This window comes from Crotalus tigris, unplaced genomic scaffold, assembly GCF_016545835.1.
Source record: "Crotalus tigris isolate CLP2741 ecotype Arizona unplaced genomic scaffold, ASM1654583v1 scf7180000024433.1590703, whole genome shotgun sequence".
Classification (NCBI taxonomy): Eukaryota; Metazoa; Chordata; class Lepidosauria; order Squamata; family Viperidae; genus Crotalus; species Crotalus tigris.
In genome coordinates this window covers 927,100-951,752 of record NW_024100600.1, presented here as the reverse complement: position 1 = coordinate 951,752, position 24,653 = coordinate 927,100, and the positions used below count along the sequence as shown (strand labels likewise).

General features: G+C 55.1%; 1 protein-coding gene across 2 annotated transcripts; it reads right to left on the bottom strand.

Moving 5' to 3' along the window:
- Nucleotides 1-1,357: 1,357 nt before the first annotated feature.
- On the bottom strand, nucleotides 1,358-20,086 carry CPNE7 (copine 7). Of its 2 annotated transcripts, none has more exons than XM_039331026.1 (17): nucleotides 19,665-20,086; nucleotides 18,474-18,553; nucleotides 16,655-17,442; nucleotides 9,653-9,838; nucleotides 9,254-9,328; nucleotides 9,067-9,141; nucleotides 7,946-8,029; nucleotides 7,511-7,600; nucleotides 7,127-7,225; nucleotides 6,889-6,975; nucleotides 6,577-6,636; nucleotides 5,570-5,703; nucleotides 5,391-5,445; nucleotides 4,720-4,771; nucleotides 4,290-4,423; nucleotides 2,584-2,820; nucleotides 1,358-2,496 (listed from the first exon to the last, which is right to left on the bottom strand). In XM_039331026.1, the coding sequence occupies exons 3-17, from the start codon at nucleotides 16,826-16,828 to the stop codon at nucleotides 2,359-2,361; spliced, it is 1,680 nt and encodes a 559-aa protein (XP_039186960.1). In that variant the 5' UTR covers nucleotides 16,829-17,442; nucleotides 18,474-18,553; nucleotides 19,665-20,086; the 3' UTR covers nucleotides 1,358-2,358. The 2 variants fall into 2 exon arrangements, with proteins under 2 accessions (XP_039186960.1, XP_039186961.1); XM_039331027.1 differs by lacking the exon at nucleotides 19,665-20,086 and adding an exon at nucleotides 19,422-19,524.
- Nucleotides 20,087-24,653: the final 4,567 nt, after the last annotated feature.

The window sequence follows — 24,653 nt, the reverse complement described above, 5'->3', positions numbered from 1 at the left end:
TTAAGCCACCGAATTTTAATTTATGTAGAAGCACTTTTTGCCACTAATGGTCTGGATCCCAATAATGAGTTTTGATCATATTACATATGTAAATTAATATAGCAACCCTGGGGTGTTTGTACTAGGGCTGCAGAAGGAACGGTGGCCCCAGGGCTCTCTCTGTTTCCTGCCGCTCAGCCTCTTGCTTACAATCCCAACCCCTGGGTGCATATTCCCATTTTAGGATCGTACGCAATTTGTGGAATTAATGTTGTTGTTGCAGGGAATGTTACCTTCTATGGTGCCACGGGTCTCTTGGTTATTTCTTGCTGCAATAAGATTTTTTCCCCCTTCTGTTCATTCATGACTGATCCTCAGAGACTGCTTGGATTAATCCCCGCAGTTTATTTGGCAAGATTTTGCAGAAGTGGTTTGCCATTGGCTCCTTCCTGGGGCTAAGAGAGAGGAACTGGCCTGAGGTCACCCAGCTGGTTTGGTGCCCAAGGCAGGACTAGAACTCAGGGTCACCTGGTTCCTAGCCTGATGCCTTCAACACAACACCAAACTGGCTCTCACAACATTGACATGAGACAATTAAGTGGGGTTCCAGCCGCGCCCTGCAGCCCTCGAACTGCTGTCCGGCTTTCCTGCCCCTCTCAAGAGGGGGAGCTGACCCGCAGACGGAGAGCCCGGCTTGGCTGCCTTCTGGCTTCCTTTGGCGCTTCGTTCTGGAGGCAAAGCTCTGCCTGCAGCTCCAATTACAATTTGCTTTGGGCCGATTGGCATCCATTCTCCAAAGGAGATGCTTCAGTCAGAGGATGGGCATTCTGTGCCTTTGAACCATGCAAAAGCTGCGAAAAGGTTTTTTAAAAGGAGGTTTAGAATGTTTAGAATGTTGCAGCTGCAAGAAGAGAAGACTCAGGTGGAGGAAACCCCGCCTTCAGCCCAAGCTCACCCCTGGGCGTCATCCTGCACATGGATGTAAGGTCTATTTTTCTCAGTGGCACTGGCATGTGGAGTGGCCACCAAAAATCTCTGTCATCCATACTTTTTGCCAGTTCTTAAATTCTGCAAAACACCCCTAGAGAAGCCAAACCACCTGCAGCCTGGCTGTTCTCGTACAGGCGGTTTGTCACTGCAGAGTTGGTCACAAAGGACCAAAGTGCCCATTTTGCCCCCAGGACCACGACATAAACCAAGTGGTGCCACAGCTCACTTGGTGACATGCAGCCCCAGTCAGAAATGGCCACCTGTTTAAAACTGGCTCATGTTTACAGCCCATGATTGTTTCAAGATGTTTACAGGGGTCGTTTTTGCTTTTCTCCCTCCAAAAGACAGAGTGCCAAAGAAACAGAATCTTTTTTTTATTTGGCTGTCTTCCTGGGTACATCTAGGATTTCTCATGCAACCATCAGCAAATGACACATCACAGCAAAAGACGACCATGGAGTGCACAGAGGGGAAAGAGGGCCCGGACCCAAACCGCCCACGCACAGGAGGCGGCTGTGAAATGGACTGAAGCGCTTTTGCAACACGGATGGGCTCCTTTGATGCTGCATACCTGGCATCTGAGCCCAGCATCTGAGCCCTCTCTGCACACAGAAGGGAGGGGGCCCTGCTGCGACACCCCACTTGTGGCAAGGGTCTCTCTGCCGCACCCCACTTTGCCAAGGTGCTGGTGTGGGAAGAGCTGGGGTGCTGAAGGTCCATTCCCAAAAGCTGAAACCCTCCAGAGATGGTCCTGGGCTCCTCTGTGGAAGGCAGGCTCAGGGGCCCAGCCTGGGGGGCTTTCGGACCCACTCTGCCCCTTGGGATGCCTCTGCTTTCTGCCCCCCCCAGCCCAGAATGCCCCTGCTTTATTTCTCTTTCCAGGGTGCCCCATTACAAAGAGAAGGGGAGCTGCTCTACCCTTGGGGGCGGCTATAAAACATACGGACGTTTATTCCCGCTTGAGACAGAGCAAAAGAAGGGCAAAGAGGAGTTTTCTTTGCACGTGTGGATGTATCTGAGCGACAGTGATGACGGGCAAAGGGCATCACTCCCGCTTCCCCTCTTGGCCTACTTCTTCCTCTTTACCTTCCTCTCTTTCCTTTGCAATCCTGCTGCCCCTTGGCATTGCCCAGCTGGGAGCCCCTGCTGCCCAGGCTGCCCACTCTCTATGCCATCTGTTTTGGGGGGGCTGCCCTCCCTCCTCACAGGGCCATTCCTGGACTTGCTGGCCTCTTGCACAACCTGGCTGTCCCGGTGCCGAAATAGCGAGGGGGACGCAGGAGACGTCCTGCTCTGTGCGGTGGGAGGAGCAGCTCTCGGCCGACCTTCTTGCTGGAGAACAAGCACGAGGGGGGGAGACAGACGCAGGGAGGCTGAGGTCCGGTGGGTTCACTGCGGTGAGTTCAGAGTAGAGCCAGGGCTGCTCCCTTCGGGGCCACGGGGGGGCAAGGCCTTGGAGCTGTAATAGTCAACCACCTGCTTGGGCACCTCTGCCAGCACACACTTGGCCAGGGCGGTGGGCGAAGCCTGGAAGACAAAGGAGGCTGAGAGGTGAACTGGCAGCCAGCTTGGGGGGGGGGCATTAACCGTCGTGCCCGAGGGAGGGGGACTTACATTCTTGAACTCTCGGAAGGGGACGAACTGCACAATGTCCCGCATGACAGGCTCGCCTTTGGGGGAGCGAAGGATCCCATCATCCCCATCCAAGATCTGCATGTCCGTGAAGTCGGCGTTGCCCACCCCCACAATGATGATGGACATGGGCAAGTAGGAGGCCCGGACGATGGCTTCCCGCGTGTCCGCCATGTCAGTCACAACCCCGTCAGTTAAGATCAGCAGGATGAAGTATTGCTGTGAAAAGAAGCGCCAGGTCAGGGCCCCCCAGGAAACAAGCAGGACGGAGGGGACAGTCGGGGGTGCAGACGAAACTCCTCAGGACTCTTCCCTCTGATGAGCCTCTGAGCCGAGGGCCAGCAGCCGATCTTGTTGGCACACAGAAGAGGCAGCAGCCCTTCCTTCATTCTGGAATGTGAGAGGCCACTTGGAATGACAGGAGAGTCCAGGCTCTATTGCAGCCCCCCAAGACATCCCCCCTCCCCCCCAGGCTTCCTTCTTCAAAAGAATGACGTGGGGAAGGGTGAATTGCCAGAGACGGGCACCTCCTATTTTCTTGGCAAAAGACAAGTTGCTCTCTGTGTCTTCTCCAGTAAGAGCTGCAGGGTTCCTGTGCATGTATCAAGTGCCACAGTCTCGTGAGAACAGCACAGGCACAGCCCCAGCTGGCACCAGCCAGAGTGGGCGGTGGGCCTAGCTCTGGAGACGCTGCCCTCCACAGGGCTCTGCAAGAGGTTTCTGGCGACACCCGCACGTTGCAGGGCCCGGGGTTTGGGTGGCCGGAGGCCCTCCAGAAAATCAAGCTTCAGTTCGGAGGAAGGCAATTCGCTCCGATTTGAAATTGGTTCAAGAATGGAAAACCAATCGTCATATTCAATGCCACTGCATTGATCAGGTAATTCATTTGTTTTGTTTTTAATTCCATTTGCTTTCCTTAATCAAATTGACATGATTCAAAATGTCAACACCAACGGACAGGTGGAGGAAGGCTGGAGCTGATTTGCTTCCTCCCCGGTGTCCCTTCTCCTTCTCCCTCGGCCCTCTTTGGCTCCCCAGGGGCCCAGCCTCCCCTCCCTCCTTCCCTCCCCCCCTCACTCCTACCCCAGGCTGTGAGGAGGGAGGCCTCAGTTGCCGCCATTAATTGGTAAGAGTGGCAGGGAAGCTTTCAGCCACTTAGCAAGCGTGCCAAGAGCTGTCAAGATCAGGATGAGAAAAGTCATGCGGGGCCTTAGGTCCTCACCCACTTGGCACATGTCAATAACAGAGGGAAATTTTTGTTAAAACCAATAAAGGAGAATATTTGTAGCTCAGGGTGAAATGAGGGCTCCTTGGTGCTCTCTGAGCTTGTTTGTTTTCTTGCAGACGTTTCATTACCCAAACTAGGTAACATCATCAGTTATGTTACCTAGTTTGGCTAATGAAACATCTGGAAGAAAACAAGCAAGCTCAGAGCGTACCAAAGACCCCGTAATTTTGTTAAAGCCACCCGGTCCGTCCAATGCTTTCATGTATGTAGGCAAGGAGCCCAATCCACCATAAGAACGCTGCCTCCCTGGTGTCTACTTTTCTGTCAAGCTGGGAACAGCTTGCTGGCTGAAGTTTGGCAACAGAGCTTAAACTCCAGCAAATGTGTGGGCACCGAGGTCAAAGGAGACTCAACCCCCAACTACCACCCAGAATGTTTCTGCTGATTCCCACACACTCACCGAAGCTTCCTGGGTTTTTTCTTCATTAGCGGCTACTTTGGCGACTTTGGAGATGATGGGCGCCACATTGGTTGGGCCGTAGAGCTGAATCTTGGGCAAGCAACTCTGGTAGGACTCCACCACCCCCTGGATGCCTGGCAAGGAGAGGGGAAGATTCAGTGGGCCCTTCTGTGGGTGACAGAAGCACAGGCGGGGTGGGGGACGTCTTTTCAAGTGAAGAGAAAGTTTGACCTTAAGCCAGGAGTGGAGAAACATCCTGCTCCCCCCAGGAAGCCCCCCAGACAGAGATTACAAGCAAATGTTCTGCAAACATTTTTCCTTTTCTGAATCCAGAAGGGTTTTGGCTGTTCCGGGGGAAGCGTTTTGCCCCTGGCAGAAAGTGCCCACCAGAAAGGCAGAAGGAGCAGAAGCCAGCAGAAGCTACCCTCACCTTCACACTCATCGTTCTCAGGATTGAAGTTAATGGCAAAATCGTGGGAGACCTAGGAAGGAAGGAAGGAAGGAAGGAAGGAAGGAAGGAAGGAAGGAAGGAAGGAAGGAAGGAAAGTTAATCATGGAGCCTCCTCCAGCCCCTTTTTCAGTTGGCATTGCTTGGTGGCTGGAAGCCGTGGCAGCCGCTGCAGTATCCTGAAGGACTCAGAGCTGTCTGAGTGCCAGGGGGGATCCTACCACCCAGCTGGTTGGCAGGAGAGGGTGGAGGGAGGTCCTAGGCTGGATGCAGAGATGGCAGAAGTGCCAATTTGCCCTGCTTCACAACTGCTTGATGGGCACACCAACAGCCAGAAAGGCAGCTCAGCCTGGGGCTAGGATCATGGCAGCAAAGCAGACGAGAAACTTGTGGGACCCTGAGGCTGAACAGCTTGGCTGAGCAGACCCTTCAAGAGCCCCGAAACACGTCAGTCAACAAGATATCACAAAAGTCCCGGAGTTCTTATAAGGCAAAAAAAGGGAAATGCTGGGGGGGGGGAACAAGCAGGAGTCAGGGGTCTGGCCTCCCACAGGAGCACTGGCCAAGCTCCTCTCCAGGGGGGGCCAGCTGCCTGGGGGGGGGCAGGATGCCTCTCCCCAACCATCTTGTTTCACGCATGTCCCTTGACTTACTTCATAATTGGGGGGGATCCTTGCTCCGAAGCCCAAGGCAGAGAATTTCTTGTCACTGTGGAGAAGCAGAAACCAGTCTGGCTGCAAAGGGCTTGGAAGCCTCTCAACCAAGCCCCCCTCTTCGCTTTCCCCCTTCAGGGTCTGGCACCACTGAGACACTCTCCCCACACCCGAGTCACCTGTCGTAGTCCTGGCAAATCTCCCCCACGGCCACCAGGGCCTTCAGGTATTCGTTGGGCTGATAAGGGTTGATGTAGTGCAGGGAGCAGCTGTTTCGGGGGTCCCCGTTGGAGGCTGTGAAGTCAATGGCCACCTGGGGGGAAGGCAGGGGGAGGGGGTCAGAGGCAGGGAGCCAGCAGGTTAGTCTCCAAGGGGGGGCAGATCCAGGCTTCCCCATCATTTGCCAAGGGGTCTGAGATGAGGGGCACAGAACTCCCCCCTTGGGAGGCAGAACCTCTGGAAAGGCAGATGGGAACATCCTCAGGACCGGTTCCTGCCCAAACTGGGTTAGGGGAGTGAAGAGAAACCGACATCAAGGAAAGGGACTAATCCGGCACAGCCCATTTTTGCCAATCAGCCCTGAACTCGCAGCGAAGCAGGAATTGCCGCCGTCTCTCCCTCCCTCTTCACACGCCCACCCACACGCACACATCCTGCGAGTGAGGGGCTCTCGTTCCTGGGATGCTGCCCGTCGCATGCCCTCGCGGGCAAAGTGGGCCCAGAGCCAGCAATCTGTTCCTTGCCATGTTCTGGAACTGACTCACTCCAGGAAGGAGATGCTCTTTCAAAACGCAATCTGCCGCCTGCTTCTTGTTTTGGAAGAGAGAAATCTGTGCTGCGCTGCCAACGGGGTGCTCTGACAGCCACGGCAGGAAGCTGAGGTGACCAAGAAGCTGGGGGGGGGCAGCCCACCTGGAGGCCCAGCCCTAGCCAAAGCCCACATTTCCAAAGCCCCCGGCCCCTCCCTCGGTGCTTAGCATCTCCCTTGCCAAGGAACGAACAGACAGCGTGCCCATCTCCTCCCCAGTTGGCGACAAGCGCAAAAGGAGGAACTGATAAGCAAGCCCCCCCCCCGAAGTACTCGTGTCCCTGGGCTGGAACAGAAGAGCCCCCCCACCCCGGCTCTGGCTCCAGAGACCCTTGGCCTGCTCTGGGCCAATCGAGGAGGCCGGGCGCACCTACTCACCGTGAAGTGGATCTGGCAGCCGCCCATGATGTAATCCAGGAAAGAGTAGACCCTGTGGATCTTCCAGAGAATCTGGGCATCAGAGCAGGATGAAGGCTGCTTCCTGCCAGCCCAGCTCTGTGCCCAGCACAGGGCAACAGATCTGCAGGCCAGGGGGCAGAATTACAAGGAGGGGGCCAGGCGGGGTGGGGGGACAAGAGCCTGCTCATAGCAGACCCATAACCCACCCCTTGGCTCCCCAGATTTCCCCTTGCCCAGCCCCCCTGCACCCCCACTGACAATGAGAAGCCGGCCCACGGGCTGGCCACTTACCTTCAGGTCTAGGAGAATGACCACCCCTGAATTTCGGTAGTTTCGCTTCTTCAGTTTGTACTTGGGATTCATGCAGTCCCATTGGATCTAATGGGGGGAGGGGTGAAAGGGATCTCATGTCTGCACAGAGACCAGATCCAGCCAGCCCCTGTGGATGGCTGCTTTCTCTCCAGGAAGCCCCCTCCCCAGCTGTGGAGCTTCGGAGGGGGGCTGCGTGGCCTCCTCCCTGCGCACCAACCTTGTTGCCACCTGTGGCTTTCTGCATCTCCTCAAAAGTGGTGTAAAACTCTCCAATGAAGTCGTGCTTCCCTCGGGAGTCATAGTCCAAGACGACACACTGCACACGAGAGACCCTTCAGGACCCCTTGGAACGGCCCCTTTCCGCCCAGAATCCGGCCTCCTCGCCCATCCCCTCGCCCAGGGCCAGAGAGGACGCGGGCCTGCCGACCTCATGGCCCCAAGGTCCGGCTGGTCTCAGAAGTGGGGTACAGCAGGCGGTATCTCACAAACCTCCCTTCTAGCCTGCTGGGGGCACTGCTGAAGTTGCAGCCCGAGCGGCTGGGGGGGGGCGGCTTAGGGCACCAGCCAGGTGAGGGTGGCCCTCCGTGCCCCCCTCACTCACCCTCAGCTTCCGCTTCTCTTCACAGCTGCAGAGGGAGTTCAGGGACACTTTGAAGGGTTCCCAGATGGGGCTCAGGTTGTTCTTGACAAACTGCGAAGCACAGGCATATGGTCCAAAAGGCAGGCTTTGGGGGGGGGGCTGGAGGGGGGTCCCCGACAAATGCCTCTCTCATCTGCTCCTCAAATCCCTCTGGGTGGAAGGGGGCAGGCCATAGAAGGAGGAGCCCTGAGCCCCAAGGGCTCTCCATGGTTCTTGTGGGAAGTGCTGCATGGGCTGGAGCAGGTCTCTTGGGGGAGGGGGTAAGCAGATCCTGGGGCCCAGTACCTCCCTTCTTTCACCATGAGGATCAGAAGCTTATAATGAGAAGTAGCATCTCCCCTCCCTGACCAGAAGCGTTGAGACTTTACCCTTCACCCCCTGGGAGGAGACTCTTACCTCAGTCCGGTGTACCAGCTGCTCACTTCCATCATCATTGATCCGGTAGATCTCCAGAAAGGGATCTGACTTACTGAAAAGATCCTATGGGAGACAAGGCTAACCTTTACCAACGGGTGGCTCTTCTGCTCCTCTTTCTAGGGTCCTGAGGTGTTGGGGTGTGCAAATGACATGATGCAACATATTGCAAGGCCATCCCAGTTGTGTCCTTTGTGTGAAGGTGCCAGGGTGCCATCATTTTAGTGGCATGGAGCTTTGTTGCAGGGGTGAGAGGGCTGGCCAAACCTGGGGAGTTTTGCCAGCCTGGATTATGTTCTTCATTGGGCATCTGAAGATCACTCCCCACTTCATTGGGTGGTTGGGAAAATGAAGGGTGTGTGTGGGAGTGGGGTCCCCTAAACCCCACCCCCTGAAAGAAAAGGGGGCAGCACTTTGCCTTGCATGCAGGCTGGCTGGCAGAGAAGAGTGAACAGATGCAGAAGCCCCTTCCCCACTGACATACCCCACCCAGCAAGTTCTCCAGCACTCCTTCCCCTCACTTCCTGCTCCATCTGTTCAACTTTTAAATATCCTTTTTCATTTTTTAAAGAACGGCGTTCATATTCAATTTCACAGCTTTGATGCCAGCCTGATTTATCTCCGTCACGTAAGATGACGAATTTGCATGGATGGCTTTGATTACAGGCGCATGAGCACACAGGCAGACACACACACACACACACACACACACACACACAAAGTCCGTTTGCTAGATGTTCGCTGATGATGTCAGTGTTTCATTCCTAATAAAAACTGCTGCTCAACCTGCACCTTCCCTTCAGCTCCTAAGCAGATGGTGGAAGGCAGAGCCCTGAGCGGCTGTTTTGGTCTCCTGCTCCAAATTGGGCCCTTCCTATTCCTGGGGGGGGGACTCTGGTGGTGGGGTGGGTGTGGGGGCTACACTGGCATTCACCTGTCCAGGTCAATTTATCTCCCAGTGCCTGTCTGAATGGCCTGGACTCCTGCAGCATTGCAATTCCTTTCTCCCCTTGCCTGCCTCCCTCAAGCCAAGTGTGGCCACACTGACCCTCCCCAGGCTGACCTTCCCCAAAGTAGAAGATCACAGCCCCCTCCCCTCCCACCTTGTCATCCAGCTTCTTTGCCCGAAAGAACAGTTCCACAAAGCCGTTGTCTCCAGATATCTCTTCTGAGGTCACCTGTTAAGAGGGTCCAGAGAGGCCCCTTCAGAGGCCGGGCCTGTCGGTCGGGAGGTCCCCCAGCCACTGCTTCCAACCTGCCACAGGGTGGGGGCTGGGAGGGGGCACTCACTGTGATGGTGGACTTGCCGGCGGACTTCCCGTACTTGAGAAAGAGCGGCTTGCTCACCCGCTTTTGAGCCACGATCTGCAAGGAGGAGCAGAAAGGTGGTAGGATGGCCCCTTCTTGGGCTGGTGGGGCTGGGCCCACTTAGGGGAGCCTTTCCCTGCAGCCGCCGATCTGAGCTATCAAGCTTGACCCGCCGGCCTGTGGGGAAAGGTGCATCCTAGCCCTAAGCCTTGCAGTGGGGGCAGGTAGTCTGCAGGCGTGGGGGTCCCTCCCTCCAGCAGGCTGTAGGGCAGAGGCGGTCTCTTCCGAGGGGCTCCTTTGCAGATTAGCCCCCCTCCCGCTGCAGCTAACCGGCAAGGTGTCTGGAGCCAGGGCCCAGCAACCTCCCCTTCCCCGCCTTACCTGCCCCACTGTGCACTCCATGCCTCCCAGGAAATCATCATCGTGGGTCCCCGTGCTGCTGCCGTGCCCGTGGATGTCATAGACTTCAAAGCGCAGCTTCTGCACTTCCTCAAAGTAATAGTCCACCATAAACACCTTGGCGAAGACTGGGTTCAGGCTGCTTTTGATGACCTCGGATCTGTCCACCTGGAGGCACAGAGAGGGCGTCAGCGTCACCTGCGAGGCCTTCGACCCCGAGACCACCAAGCCCAGAAGGCTTAGTCTGGCAGAGAGATGAAGAAAATGCAGAGCCGGACACCCCCCCCCCGTCCCCCATGAGAATGGCGGGCTCAGGCCCCGCCAAGGGACCCAGAGCAGGCGGGGAGGGCGGCCCAGTCTGGTCCGGCTGATCTCGGGCACGGGGGGGGGAGCGCCGTGAAAGGAGGCCCCGGGAAAGGGCGCTGCGCTTGGGGTGCCCAGGGCGGGCCCGAGGCTGCTCCTCTCCCGGGGCGCAGATAGTTTCAAGCCCGGTTGCGCGGCCGGAATTCTCAGCCCTCCTTGCCCCAAAGCTGCGCTTCTCGGCTGCGCCTTTCCAGCCTGGGCAGGCCCGGCGGGGCCCTTGCGGCGGCTCTCGGGCCTGTTGGCTGCCCCCCCCCCCCGCTGAGGCTCCAGAGGGAAAAACACCACGCGGGGCAACCAGGCAGAGCCGGCGCAGAGCGCGCGCTCTTCCGAAGTCCGCCTGGTTCCAGCGCGGCCTGCCTCGGCCGGGAAGCTCTTCCCGCGGGGGGGGGGCGCTCCCCGCCTTACTGGCGTGTAAGGACCCCCCCCCCATTTTGGCTCTTGCTTCTTCAGACGGGCCCTCATCCCGTCTCCCTGCCTCTCCCTCCCGAAAGGGGGTTCTGCGATCCGGCGACCCTCGGGTGGGGCAGAAGGAAGACTTTGCCCAAACCTGCCCAAGCTTCGAAGGGAGGCTGGAGGACAGGGGACGCTGAGCCGCTCAGCAGAGGCGGCCGCTCTTGCTCCCCTTGCCGCACCCCCGACTTGGCGGGCTGGGGCTGGTGGCTGAAGATGAGGAGGCAGCCCCCGCGCCCTGCTCTGGCCCCCCGCCTCCAAGGGCCGCCCCTCCCGCTCTCCAGAGGCCCCGGTGCTGAGAACGCCGCTTTGAGTTAGTGCTAACTTTGCTCTCGCAAGCAAGTCATCGGTCGTGCTGCTTTTCAGAAAAGAAATCAGACCACGTGTCTGATATAACTTTATGAAGTTTCAGTGCCTGGACCTACCTGGTTTTCTATTTCCTGCCCGTCTTTCTTATCAGGTCCACCAGAGTGACGGCTCCCTCCCACCAGCACCCAGGTCAGCTCCTTCGTCTCTGGAAAACTACCTACGGCTTATCAATTATGCCATTAATCACTGTCAGAACAGGACAAATACAGAAGCTACCAAGAGTCTGGCTGCATCTTAGGTACAAGCCAGTTGGCCCTGGCAGAGAGGCCCTGGCCCAGCGCCACAAAGATGTTGGCTAAGAGAAATGTGTTAATTGTTACGGTGCTGGAGGCCAAGGAGCCTTTTGCTGCTAAAAGCCTCTGCGGAAGCTGAGCAGGTAGAAGAATCTTTCCTCAAGCACCAGAGACCTCCTCTTCCTTTTCCGGAGCGCAGCACCCACCCACCCAAAAGGTTAAGGACAGACCAAGAACTTTTATGGCTCTTTCTGCTTCTCCCTCTAGACCTGGGCAGCTTTCTTGGGCTAAGGCAAACGTTCTCTCCAGGCTAAGGATACCCATTTTCTCGGGGGAGGGGTCTCTTTCAAGCACACACACACACACACACACACACACATATACACAGGCACCCTCACTCTTTATCTGCATCAGGCCACAAGATGAACCCCGCCAAGCCTCCACTGCCCCTCTGGATGAGAAAGCTGAGCTGTCCATTTGCTTCTCCAAAGCCTGGATGGCTTGGGTTTTGGTGCACCAAGCAAAGAGGCAATTGATCCTCCCCCCCCAAGCCCTTTTCTCTGTCTCTCCCCAAATATCTCCTTCCCAGGGAGTGGGAGATTTATTAATTAGATGCACTGTCAGAGATAATCTTCTCAAAGTAAGCCACGGAGCTCATCTTGAGGCGGAGGCTTAATCCATCTCATCATGACCCAGATGTTGGATGCAGCAGCAAATTGCCATCCGGGAGGGACAGTCAGCTCCCCTGGGGGTGGGTGGATTTCAGCCCAGATTGGGGGTGCGGGGCAGAGGAGCCTGTGTGGTGTGGTTTCAGGGACTGTCGGGCTGGAAGGACCATGTCCTGCACTGGCATTGCTGCGGGCAGGGGTCCGGCAGGCAGGAAGCCCCCTTGCTTGGGCTGAGCCTCTGAGATGACTTATTGATGGATTGATTAATCAAATTTGTACAACTGTCCCTCTCACAAAGCAGCAGCTCTGGGCTCTTTACAGATATTCACAAAGGCGCAAGTGACGAGACCAAAGTTTTGGCTGCATAAAGAAGGGGACCTGACCTGACTAGGGACCCGCTCTCCCCAGCAGCTGGACAATGCGGAGGCCACAGATATTTCCCATCTCCAAGGGAGCCACAGATGCTGAGTTGCAGATGCCTCTGCTTGCTCACTGGTGCTGCGTCCCTTTCCGGCGGCTCACGGAGCACATTGGACTATTGTCCCATTGCTCTACGTTCTGGTGATTTCTAAATAATGCCAAAGCATGAAATGGCAGCTTTATCAATGTCAGGCCACGCAGCCCTTTGGGACATCAGCCAAAGTGATTTTCCGTGGCTGTTAACATGGGTAAAGACAGCCAGCTTCCTTGAAAATAGAGCAATATTTCAGTATTGATTTTTTCTGCTTGCTCTGAGCCTCATTCTCCATCCCTTTAGAAAGTCTTAAGCCAACCGATCTGCCTGCAAAGCAACCTGGATCTGCCCCTTGAGCAGGACGACTTAAACGGCCCACCCAGCTTGGGACCAGCCCGATTATCTCAGTTGCCTCCAGCAGGGCCTGTCTGGAGACTCCATGGGGGTCTGCAGCTGGAGGGGAGGGGGAAGCTGGGCTCTCTCTGCAGATCCCCCTCCCCAGAGGCTCCTTTGAAGGCCAGCTGGCTGTCTTGTTTTCCAGCCCCCAACCGGCCCTTCCTCCACTTCATCTCAGCTCCACAGTGGTTTCCCAACAAAGTGACGGGTAAATAGTGCTCGCTTCAGAGGAGAGCTGGCGACAGGAAAGAGCAGAATCGTGCTAAGCCTGGCTGCCAATTAAATGGGCCCATTATATGTCTACTCTGCGCCCCGAGGACCTGGGAGGACCTCCGGTTTAGGGATGAGCTGCTCATGGACACCGGCTGCGCATGGCGGATGCTAAAGAAACACGTCTGTCTTTTGTTGAAACGTTGGTCTTCAAGCCTACAGACAGGCAAGAGGTGGCCGTTTCCTCTCTCCTTTCTGGGGTGCTGAATGCCAGAAATCAGGCTCCCCTCTGGGTCCCTGCAAGGCTCAGCCAAGATGCGGGGGGGGGGGGAAATCGGCGCTTTGTGATCCAGCCTTCCTTTTGCCACCGGGAGGGGAGCTCTGCTCTCTGGCCACAGTCTGAGCAGGTATTGGAAGAGGGTTGGAAAGGTCAGACGAGCAGAAATGGAAGGGAAGCGAGGCCTGTGCAATAACCGCTCAATGGGGTAGGGGGATTCAGCAGCCCGGTCTCGAGAGGAAACCGGGGGAGGGGGCAGCGGTCCTTCCAAAAGCTCATCAGCCTCAACGCTCAGCCGGGGCCTTGCAGTTAACAGCTACACAACGAGAGTGATGTCATTAACATTTAGGCAGCCATTTTGGCTGTTTCAGCTGCTCCCCTACATTACCATACATTTCATTGCAACCCTGCAAAGGAAGCTGGTGTGGGCATCACCTGTTGGAGCTTCTGCCAGGTGAGGCAGGCTGGTTTGCTCTGCTGGGCTCCAGCTTCAGTGCCAGAGCAGCCACGAAAGGGGGTTCACTCTTGCGTTTGAAAGTCCCTTGCCCTACGTTGGTCAAGAAGCATCCGAGCGACAGGGCTCTCTGCTCTCCCCCAGGGGAAGGCAGTGGATCCATCCCCCAAAGCAGGGATCCAACCTTGCTGAAATTGTGGACGGACCCTGCCCAGCCTCGGCACCACAGCAGGCCCTGCAAAACACCCCATTTTATAGGTGCCACAAGAAGGCTGGCTATGCGCTCTGCACTTTCACCGAGAGCCAAAAGTCCTTCTTTCATGGCCTCTCCTTCAGATGGGGAGCCAAGCTCCTTCTGCCCCACAGAAAGACCATCATCAGACCCAGCTGGGGGGGAGTGAGGCTCATAGCATTTTCGGTTTGTCTCCTGGCCCGGCCAGCTGGGCGCAGTTTGCCAGTCCCTGTTGTGTGAGAGCCTCTAGCAGAGGCAAAGGGAAACCGTCACATCTAAGGAATATATGAAGCTGCAGGCAATTAACCCGAAGCGCTGGCAAAAGGGGCCCATGCCAGAAAGCGAGAGCAGGATCACAGGCAGCCTGAAGGCCTGGCAGAGCCCTCCTGCCACTGCCACATGCACAAAAGATGGGGGGGGCTCCTGGGCACAGTGGAGCAGCAGCAAGGTCAATAGGGGGACACCTGTGCCTCAATTTAGGGGGTGACTGCCAAGGCTTGGGAAGCTCACTCGGAGGCAGCGCCAAGGCAGCCTGGGGAGGGCAAGATCCCGGTGGCTGGATCAGACCACTCTGTGCTGTGAAGGGGCACCCATCTATTCCTGATGATGGGGTTTTGCGACTTGATTTGGGGCTTTCCCCCCATAAATTATTACAGCAATACCAGCTCTTGCTTGGAGAACTAATGAGAATGGTGCTTTTGTGCACCAGGGAGTTTCCATCAGCACACTTTAATGTCATTAGGAAGCCCCGTGTGCTTTCAGACGAGGGAGAAATGCCCACCGCCAGCACAGGCTGCCAGGCATTTAGCAGACTCTGCAGGGCACATATGTGTCTCTGGGTGTTGCTCATTAAACCGGGATTTGAGTGGCATCTGATGATAGCTAAGCCTCCTTTCCTGTGACTCCTTTGTTGGCTTGGCTCTTGGATTATCTGTTTTGACTTGATGAGCTGAATGTGGATAGAGATCTTACAAGTAAGCCAATCTGCCAGTAACCAGGGCTCCGAGGCCAGGGAGCCTGAAGCTTGAGCCAGAGAGTTTTCCCTCTTTCAGTAGATTTTCTAGGCAAATTCAGCCCCGCAGGAGACTGGGGGAAGAAGAGGCCCACAGCAGATGCATTTGCCCTGCACAGACCTTGCTGGGCCCCAGGAAGGCGGGAGGAACTCAAGGCCCAGGCAGGAAGTGAGCACCTGAGGATCATGCCAGAAACAAACAGAAGCAACGGAGTCTCTAAAGCTTGTGGCAACAACCTTTTGCCTCAACTCAAGTCTCTGGTGTAGGAAACTGGGTTTTATGCAGGATTCTCAGGCCTCTGGGGAGGAGCCTTAGCAAGGGGGTTGGGATGGCCAACTCCGTGCAGTTCACAGCCAGCAGCAGCAGCAAAAACGAGAGTCCACCTCTCCTAAGTGCAGAGATGGAGCGATTCCAAGGAAGCCTTTGGCCCCATCAGCCTCAAGGAGTTGCTGCATTACTTCAGTGCATTTCAGCAGGGATTGGCTACTTTGGGGGCTTGCAAAGGGCCAAGCAGGCTTGGCAGCATTGCAGGCATCCTAACTCTGGATCTCAGAGCAGAATCAGCTTCCGCCATGGTTGGAGGAACCAGAGAATGGGAAGCTGGAAAGCCTCATGATTTCCTGCTCGGCCAGATGGAGCCGTCTCTGCATCTGACCCTTTCAGGCTTCAGCTTTGGTGCTACAACTTATCAAACCGCAAGGAGCCCTTAGCAACTGATCCCTCCGGGTGACCCCAAGAGCGGAACCAAGGCAAAACTCTCAGGCCAGCTAGTCAAGTTGCAGTGCTCGCTCTGTTTAGCTGGCTTAGTCTGTTGACAGGACTCCCGTGAGGTGGGTAGATCCCTTAAATGCATGGTTTTTTCATGCATGTGCTACCAAGTGTGAAGGTGTTACGCATCCTCCTGAGAGACTTTCCACTTTGTTGCTTCCCATCTTTTCCTCTTTTTAAATGCATTGTGCATATATTTTGCACACGTGCAAATAGAGGCATCTTTAATAGCTAATTTCTAATCAATTAATGTCATCAATTCATTCCAATGAAAAAGCTGATGCATCACCCACACCCTCCTGGGCTAGATCATTTCTCTGGCCGGGGGGAGGGAGGGGAAAAGACCCATCTCTGTGCTCCTTGGTGGAGGCGGGCAGTTGGTCTGTGCCCAGTTCTCCTTGCCCCTCTGGCCCTAGACCTGCTCTTGCCTACAGGGTACCCACCACCAGGCCCCTGAGATCGCCGAGTCTTACAGACGCCAATCCTCAGGGCTTCCTTTAAAGGATGAAACAAATCAGCCTCCTCACACACAAGCCCAAAGAGACCCAACTCAACATCCAAAACAAAAGACATCCGAGTCCTTTTGCTGGGTTTAAAAGCCTGGCCCCAAAAAACAGACAGCTAGAAACACCTCAGCCTATTCCTAGAAGATGCTTGGATTTTAGAAAGTCTCCTGCAGAGGCCCCCAAAAGGCAGGAGAACCATCTCCAATGCATTGCAAGGACACGGACCTTTGCCCAGGGGCGGCTGGGCTGGTCAATGGGAAGGCAGCCAACCTGTCCCTCCTTTGAGGAGAGGAAGGTGGGTCTGGAGCAGATCTTCCTAACCCGCTAAAAGGTTGGGCATCATTTCTGAACAGTTCGGAATGACTTTGCTGCTTATGTGTGATGAGAACTTCCATCAGGCAGACCTGAAGGACCTGAGCTGGGAAACTGCTTGAAAGAACAGATAGAAGATGCACCTTTGGGGCTGAGCCCAGAAGGACAGAAAGCTGCTGCTGGGACTTTGGTGGCTCCTGCCCAGCTTGCCCTCCTGCTGGACCCAGCTCAAGCCCCCCCGCTTCCCTTTGACCCTCTCTGCGGCCGCTGCCCACCTACCTCGGCCCACTGTCCTTGGGACTGCATGAGGAGGACGACGCAGGGATCTGACTTGTTGAGGGTGTCCCGGTCGAGCAGGTGCTTGCAGCAGACGCGGAGCTCCACCTTGGAGACGCAGGTGGCCGAGACGACCCCCAGGTTGGACTGGGATGCTGGGTCCAGGATTTCGTTCATTCTTGCCGGAAGCAGGGCTGGAGCCTGGGGAGAGCTGGCTGCACGGTAGGCAACTGAGGCCCGGCCCGAGTCCACAGAGTGAGCGAGCGGTGGGGCTGGCAGGAGCAGCAGAGCCTGATGACGCTGAGCGGCTGGCTGCTCAGAGCATCCCCAAGTGCCAAATGCCCGCTTCCCCGGTCTGCGCTGGTGCCTGCTGGGGAGCTGCCAAATGAGGCTAATTAAGAGGTTTTCTCAGAGTAAATTAAAGAGCGGTGGTTCTTCTTCCTTTCCCTGATGTTGCTCCCACTCAGCTCCGTTGCTGCTGGTACCTGGGTGCATCTGTGCCTGGCTTCTCTAGAAATTGGGTCTGGGGGTGGGGTCCTTTAGTCTTCTGGCCTCCAAAGAAGTGAAGTGAAGGGGGAGAAAGGAGGGACGCTCCCCCTTTCACTTCCCCAACAGCAGAAGCTGCTCTTGCCTGCAGCTTCCTGGGTTGCAAGGCTTCCCCCTCAGCGGAACCAGAAGAGGGGTCTACCGTGCTGAGACACCCACGTGCACTGCCTTAGGAGAGGAAGCAGCATCCCACGAGCCTCCCTGCTCCTTCGTGGAAAGGCTGCCCTGGCCAGGAAGAGGACAGCCTGCAGATACCAGAAGAAACACAGGGGAAATGACCTCTCAGTCGCCCTCAACACACAACTGCCTTTTGCAGGTGTCCCCATCTGCCTCCTGCCACCCCTGGGTGCCTGTGCAAAGAAGCTGCCTATAGAAGCTGGTTTGGCTAACTGAGAACCCAGATTGTGCCAGAAACGGTAGAATGGAAGCATCGGATGCCACTAAGCTTCAGCTGCTTCCCAGCAAAAGTATTCTGGGATCTGTCCTTTTGCCGTCCTTGGTTCCACTGGTTGTATTTTCTTTCAACCCACCAGAACTTGTCTTTTGTGTGGAAGGATTCTTTTCCCTGACAAGAATCCTTCCACACAACCAAATCCAGCCAGAATCTTGACATTCCTGCACCACACAGGAATGGCAAAACCCAAGAACCTGGTCAATGCACACACCTGGTCAGCAGCTTGTCAGGTGGTTTGCCCAGGGCAGACAGGCAGCCCTTCTTGGGCCAGGAGAGTCTGCCATGGCGCCCCCTCTGTAAAGGCTGAGGAGCAACTGCAGAGGTGGCTGCCGTCCTATCCCAGCCCCCTTTTCTCTCCTGACTCTGGATAATCAAATACAAGAGGGAAGCAGGGCAGCCAGGAACCTTGCTCTCGAAACAGGACGCGGCTGCTGAGAGGGGGACGTGGCAGGGAACTCCACTGCTCAGGTGGAACAAAGACAGCTGCTGAAGCCCAGGGCTCGTGCGGGAGGCCAGGAGCCAAGGCCGAGGGCCCACCATGAGCAGCCACCAGCCAAGCTCTGCAACAGCCCTAACTCAGCTTGTCTTGACACTTCTCTGTGAGACACAAACACCCCCCGATTGCTGCTTGGCCCATTCTGATCCAAGGATGAGGAGAGCTCTGTGGGCAATCCCTGCTCCTTCCCACCCGAATGGAGGCCCGGAAGGGGTCTGGGCTTGGACTGGTGGGAGATCCTTTTTTGAGGGCACTTGGCAGTTCCAGGAAGGGGAGGGGTCCCCTGGGTAGAAGGGCAGAGGGCTCTTCCTCTAATTGGTGCCTACCTTGTCAGTGGTTCTGGGTGGACGACCGTCTTCCCCACAGGTCCCCTTCGTCCCTCTGGCCTTCCTGGGAATTATGGGCACTGCGTTCCACACATTTGGAAAGAAACCAGATGGGGAGGGGATCTTTTGCTGAATCCTACAAACTGATGTCATCAAAGCATCCACCAGCACATTTGTGATCATGCATGTGCTCTGTTGCCAAAGCAGCACATCCCCACATGTTGGCATTTTAATCGACCAAAACAGATTAAGTCTAACTAAGGAAGGGTGCATGAAACTAAACTTTGGGGCTGAGTTTCCACAACATACTAACAATGACCACTGCATTAATCCAGGTTTGGTAATTGCAAAGTATGACAACTTATCACCTAAGCAGACCAGCTGGGCTCAGCCACCAAGGTTAAAACCAAACTCTCTTTGCTGCTCCTGAGCACATTGTAGAAATACCAGCCCCTCCATCTGAGAGTCTTCAGGGGCTCCATTCCTACACAAGCCTCTTTTCCCTGACAAGAATCTTTCCACACAACCAAATAACATTCAGACAACTTCCCAGCGGACCAGCTCCTTGGGATCACCCTGGGCTGCTTCTTGAGAGCCGGGCCATCCAGCTTTTCTGGGATGCACCCCTCCCTCCAGGCAGCCGGGGCACCTCCACAGGCTGATGAGCTTCAGCCTTGGGACTGCAGGGTGACCCTGATGGGCTGCCTTTGGCCAACGCAGGACCCCGAGGCTTGATGGCTCCTTCTCCGGAACCAGCAGGGCTGGAACCGAGTCCCGGTGCTGCCAGCCCAAAGCTCGCTCCTCCTCCTCCTCCTCCAGCCGCCCAGACTGCTACCCAGCCGAGCCCTTCGGGGAGAGGGGAGTGTGGGGCGCCCCTCGACCGCCGCCTGAAAGTTCGGGGCGGGAGGGAAGCCCCCCCCCCTTCCCCACCGCCCACGCCGGGCTTACCGCTTCTACAGCCGGCCGGAGAATCGGGCTCGGAGCCGCCGCCTCCTCGCCAGCCTGGCTGCGCCCGAGACTCTCCGTTGCGCGCGGCGGCGTTAACCCTTCGGCGTCTGGCCGGCCGTGGAGGCTCAGGGGCAGGGCGGGGAGGGAGTCGGGCTCGGCGCGGGGCTCGGGGGGGGGCAGCCCGTTTCCGCCCGGCCGGATCCCTCCACGCGCTGCCTCCCGCGCAGAGCCCTGCGCTCTCACCAGCTGCAGCTGCGCGGGCTGGCCGACGCTCGGGAGCCCGTCCATCCGCTCCTTCGCGGGCTGGCCAGGGACTCCGGCGCCGCCGGGGGAGACGCCGCTTCGCGCCCCGGGAGCCCCGGTTCCGCCGCTGCTCCTCCTCGACCGCGCCCGTTCGGGAGGCTGAGGGCGCCGGAGGAGCGCTGGCGGCGCAAATGCTTTCCTGGAGCGCTCCGGGCGACCCCCGCGCTCCCTCTCGACGGCCCGCCAGGCAACCCGGGCGAAGGCGCGGTCAGGGCAGGCGCCGCCCTTCCCGGGTAGCGCCGCGCCGCGCCGAGGCAAAGGGGCTGCCCGGCCGCCGCCTTCGGATCTCGCCGGTCCGGACCATCCGGTGCTCGCGCCTCCCTCGCGGCCCCTGGGCGCCCCAAAGCCCATCAGCCCCTGCCCCAAACTCCTGCGGAAGACAGTACCATTCCTCCCCCACTTTCCAGCTCTTGACTTGGCAGTTCTCCGGCGGAAACCAGGCAGTTGAGTTGCTCTAAGGTTCCGCTTCCAAGCAACCGTTTGCCTCCCCCCCCCGCAAGCCCCCTCCCCGAAGCTGCAAACATGAGATCCTGATGCGAGGGAGGGGCGCCAGTCATACTTAGCATTGGCAAGATTTGGTGGGGAACCTGGCCGGTCCAGCACAAGGCTTGCCTCGGAGGTTGTGTCCGAGGCTAACCTGCACTTGAAAATAACCAAAAAATTACTTTTGCGGGTTAATCGCCTCACAGTCTGATCCTTTGGACGATCAGTTTGCACTCTTGATGTCGCCACCATCTTACAAATATCTTGGCTGGTGATGTCATAAGAGACAAAACTAGCCTCGGTTCAGCTACCATTTTTTAAATTTGGGAAAAGCTGAAATCTACAGCTTACAGTGCCCCGTGGCAGCTCATTTATCCACAATTTACCCTTCTTGACGCTGCACCATTGCTGCCTGGGAAGTTGTGTGTGTAAGAGGCTGTGGGAAACCAGGTGAGGCTCCTCATCTGAGACTTATTTATGGAAGAAGTTGGGAGCCGTTGGTGAGCAGAGCCCTCTTTGCAGGAACTCACCATCCCTCTGTGTTGTCCTGCTTGAAGGGCAGAATGGACAATCTTCAAGTTGCAAGGAGGAACAATTTTCACCATCTTCCAGGGCCCCAAAAGCAAGTCCCAAGGGCACACCTGAGGGTCCTGGTCTGCCAGCCTTCAGCTTCTCGTTATTCCCTGTCAAGGCATCCTGCATCTCACCCCCTTACTATATTTTTGGTAGAACCACAAAATGTGGGCTCTTCACCAAAAACATTCTGAGCCAAGGGAGATCATGCTACCCCTGAATACTAACACATTATGTGCATTGGTAATTGTACTGATGTTTATGTGTCTTTGGCAATGGAGTATCACAGCAGCTGTAGCAATAAATGCACAATAAATAATATATACACTTTATAGTTGCAGCTTAACTTGGAACAACTTACATCGTGCAATGGTTCCTTCCACACCATGAAACAGTAACAACTGCGCATCTCAGATATTGGGAAGGACTCGATAGGTGGACAAAAATGCCAAATCCAGTCTAAACATCTGGCTGACCACATGACCAACCATAAAAATAATATAACAAAGTACAGATTGTGCAAAAATGCAGAAGAAAATAAATTGTACATTCAGCTCATGCAAGAAAATCACACTAATAAACAATGACATCACACAGTCTCCAAATGATTCATTGGAACATCTGTAAAAATGATCATAATAAACAATTGGTGAGAATGTATGAGCTGAAAAGAAGTTGGGAATAAGCAGATTAAAATATTGTGAATACAAACTGATAAAGTCTTGGCTCATAACACACCAAATTTAACTGTAGTTGAAAACAAGAAGGTGTGGATAATGGATATGGCAGTACCAGGGACAGCAGAATTGAAGAGAAAGAATTCCAAATCACAAAGTATCAAGATCTAAAATTGAAATTGAATAATTATGGCATAAACCAGCTATGGTGTTCCTAGTGATTATTGGCACACTGAGTGTCACACAGAAAAATTTTGGACAGCACTTAGAAAATCTGACATTGGGCATTGAGGACATTTCCATCTGTCCATTGCAAGTGGCCTCCCTGTTTGGATCCGCACATCTACTATACCAAATTTTGACATGCTCGGTTTTGGGGAAGAATTCAGTATAAATGAAGGCCAACAGCCAACTAAAGAACCTGCAGCTCTGATTTCACATCATTGTGAATATAATAATAAATAACAGCCAATCTTATATAGCCAAACAAGAAAAGATTAATGCAGATATACCTTTGAAATGCTTCCTATCAGCCTGTAAGTGGTAAATATTGTTTCCTTGCAGGTGTTGTTATTCTGAGGGCTTCAAGTTGTGGAGACTTCATGGCCTCTTGACCCCTTCAGCTGCACAGCACTCAGGATTCCATCGGCCATAAGCCAGGCAGGAGTTTCCTAGGTCAGGCTAGGGAAGGATGCCGGTCCAAGAGACGCAGGTCAGACAGGCAGGAAGGCAATCAGGCAAAGGGCAGCTTCGGCAGCAGTCGAAGATGAGTCTGGTCTCAGGTTGCAGGAAGCCATGCCCCCCCCCCCCCCCAGCCAGGGCAGCTGGTCCGGGAGAGGCAGAAGAAAGCTCAGCTGCCCCAGCTGGTGGTGGGGAGCCTCTCTCTAGCCAGGGACATCCATCTTTCCATCCATCCATCCATCCATCCATCCATCCATCCATCCTTTGGGAGGGGAGGGAGCTGCCATTCTGAGGCTGGGTGCCTGAGGGTGCTTTTTATGCTGCTTATGGCCAATTTGCCATCTTCATTTAAGCCTCATTGATGATCTTCCAGGTGCAGCTGTGGACTCATACACCTGGTTGTCCCGAGCAACATAAAAACAATATTGCCATATATAGCAGTGTTGGTCTGTCCCAACACATTGTTTTGGACTCTGCCTTTCAGCCCAGAGAGGATAATTCTAAAATCCACAACAATGCAACCCCCCCTGGTGCTCCCCTGGTAAGCCGACCCTCGAAGGCAGATCTTGCCTCAATGTGTTGGTATTCTCCTGGCCTCGGATTGCCCATGATGGAGCTGGAGTTTTAATTTCAGGCTTGGGAAGAGGAAGGAAAGAGCCATCACTTTAAAATGGGTCTTTAAAGTAGAAAAAACACCGATGAGTTTATAGGCAACAATACACTGACAGCCTAATTCATCACTGGCTTTGGACCCATCCTAACACCCCCCACACCCAAAAAACCAAACGAAATGAATCAGCCACCCCAAACCAGACCCTTCTACGATTCAGTGAGCCAGGCAGGGGTCTGCTCATTTCAGGAACCATATTTCGAACGGATCCATTCCACTCTTGAGAAATAATATTTTATCTGTTCAGCCACAGCAGATCACTGTGAGTCACTCCTCTAGTGTTCTGGCTTTTGTGCATGCCACACATTATTATTTTTTTCCTTTTTAGGAACAAAAAAGGTATGATGCATAACAGAAGGTTTGCCAGTCTGCAACCTTGCTTTGATGTTTACAGCCGTGCTCTGAAGGTCATTCCTGAATTCACAGGTTGTCCTTCAAAAGGCACCTCAAGCCCCACTTCCTTTTCCGCCCCCTTTCACACCTGTCAGGACTTCCTGCACATATGAGCATGGAAGCACATTCCGAGACAATTGCAATAGTATGCTTAAAATGAGGCCGATTGTTCTGCTGACTGGATCTTAATCAAGGCAACCTGACAACCTGAATACCACTCTCAACATGCAAAACGATGTGCACAGAGAGCACCTGCTTTTACCTCCTCAATGGACTTCTGGCCTTTGGTGTGCTCAGGTGTTCTGCAGCGACACAACTGACAGATGCAGATTCTTTGCGCATCCCCAGAACCCTTGGAGGAAGATGAATTGTATTTGCACCATGGAAGTAGTGACTGGCTGACGGCTGACCTGAAGCCACTGAGACTGAACAGGTTCTTAATCCCTAACTGGGGTTTGTTCCGGACAGCTAAGACACATCCATTGGGAAGCTGCACGGCACCTGAGCATGACCAATCCATGAGCTACGCTGGCTGTAGGGCTTTCCTTTGCCAGCTCATTCCCTATCCTCCTCCAGCTTGCGTTCCTTGAGCACCCCTAGGAAGATCGCCCTATTGCCGAACTCCTACAGATCACTCAAGGACTCCAGTGACATCTTTTCACTGAGTGTCATTCAAGGGTTCTTGCAAAATATCCGGAGTCTGGTAGCCCCTTTCCAGCTTCTGCCTTTGGATCATATTGGTGAGTTGGAAACGAAGTAACCAAACCTCCTCCTGGTTTTTGGCTACTGGAGACTAACATGGCTCTCCTCCCACAAGGAATCCTGTAAGCAGTTCTGACCACATCACCTCAGAAAGCAGAGGAAAAAAAGAAGGCTGAGAACAGGAGAAAGGAACAAAGGAGTTGCAGCAGCCTGGGAGGAGGAGCAGCTGCCTGAGGAGCTTTGCTTATGATAATGGATGGGAACCTCTAGTCCTGAGTGCCCTGAACAAAACTGACCAGAGGACAAGGTGACCACCGACAAAGGAAGCCCCCACCTGCCCAGTGCATTCCATGTTCCCTCTTGAACAAGATGCCATCCAGCGTGCTCCAGGTGGGGAGGGTTCGCCTGCCAGGATGGCTGAGCTGTTTGTTTATGCGTTTTCTAAGGTTGGTAGCTTTCGCAAGCCAGGAAGGTGTAACTGGAGTAGCCACTTTCCTGTCTGTGCTGACCGCCGCCGGTGCCCAAGAATCTATTTGCTCAGAGCCAGTAAGAGAGCGGAGGGAGAACGTCCTGTCTCCAAGGAGAACAGTTGGCATTGCTGGCTGCTTCCTGGGGAAGGCTTGGGAACACTCTCCCCTGCCAGTTGCTTCTCCAGGCCTGCGCCCAACAGCCGGAACCCTCCTGTTGCTCCAAGCACAAGGGATGTGTGCAAAGGATCCTAGGCTCCGCAGCAGTAACAAGCTAGTCTTC

Bases quoted from the DNA above. Each gene is read 5' to 3' on its own strand.
- CPNE7 (XM_039331026.1), bottom strand. From the start codon at position 16,828: ATGAACGAAATCCTGGACCCAGCATCCCAGTCCAACCTGGGGGTCGTC. The intron at 7,601-7,945 runs GTAAGAGTCTCC...TGTGCTTCGCAG, and splicing joins AGCTGGTACACCGGACTGAG to TTTGTCAAGAACAACCTGAG. The intron at 6,637-6,888 runs GTAAGTGGCCAG...ATTCTCTGGAAG, and splicing joins TCATTCTCCTAGACCTGAAG to ATCCACAGGGTCTACTCTTT.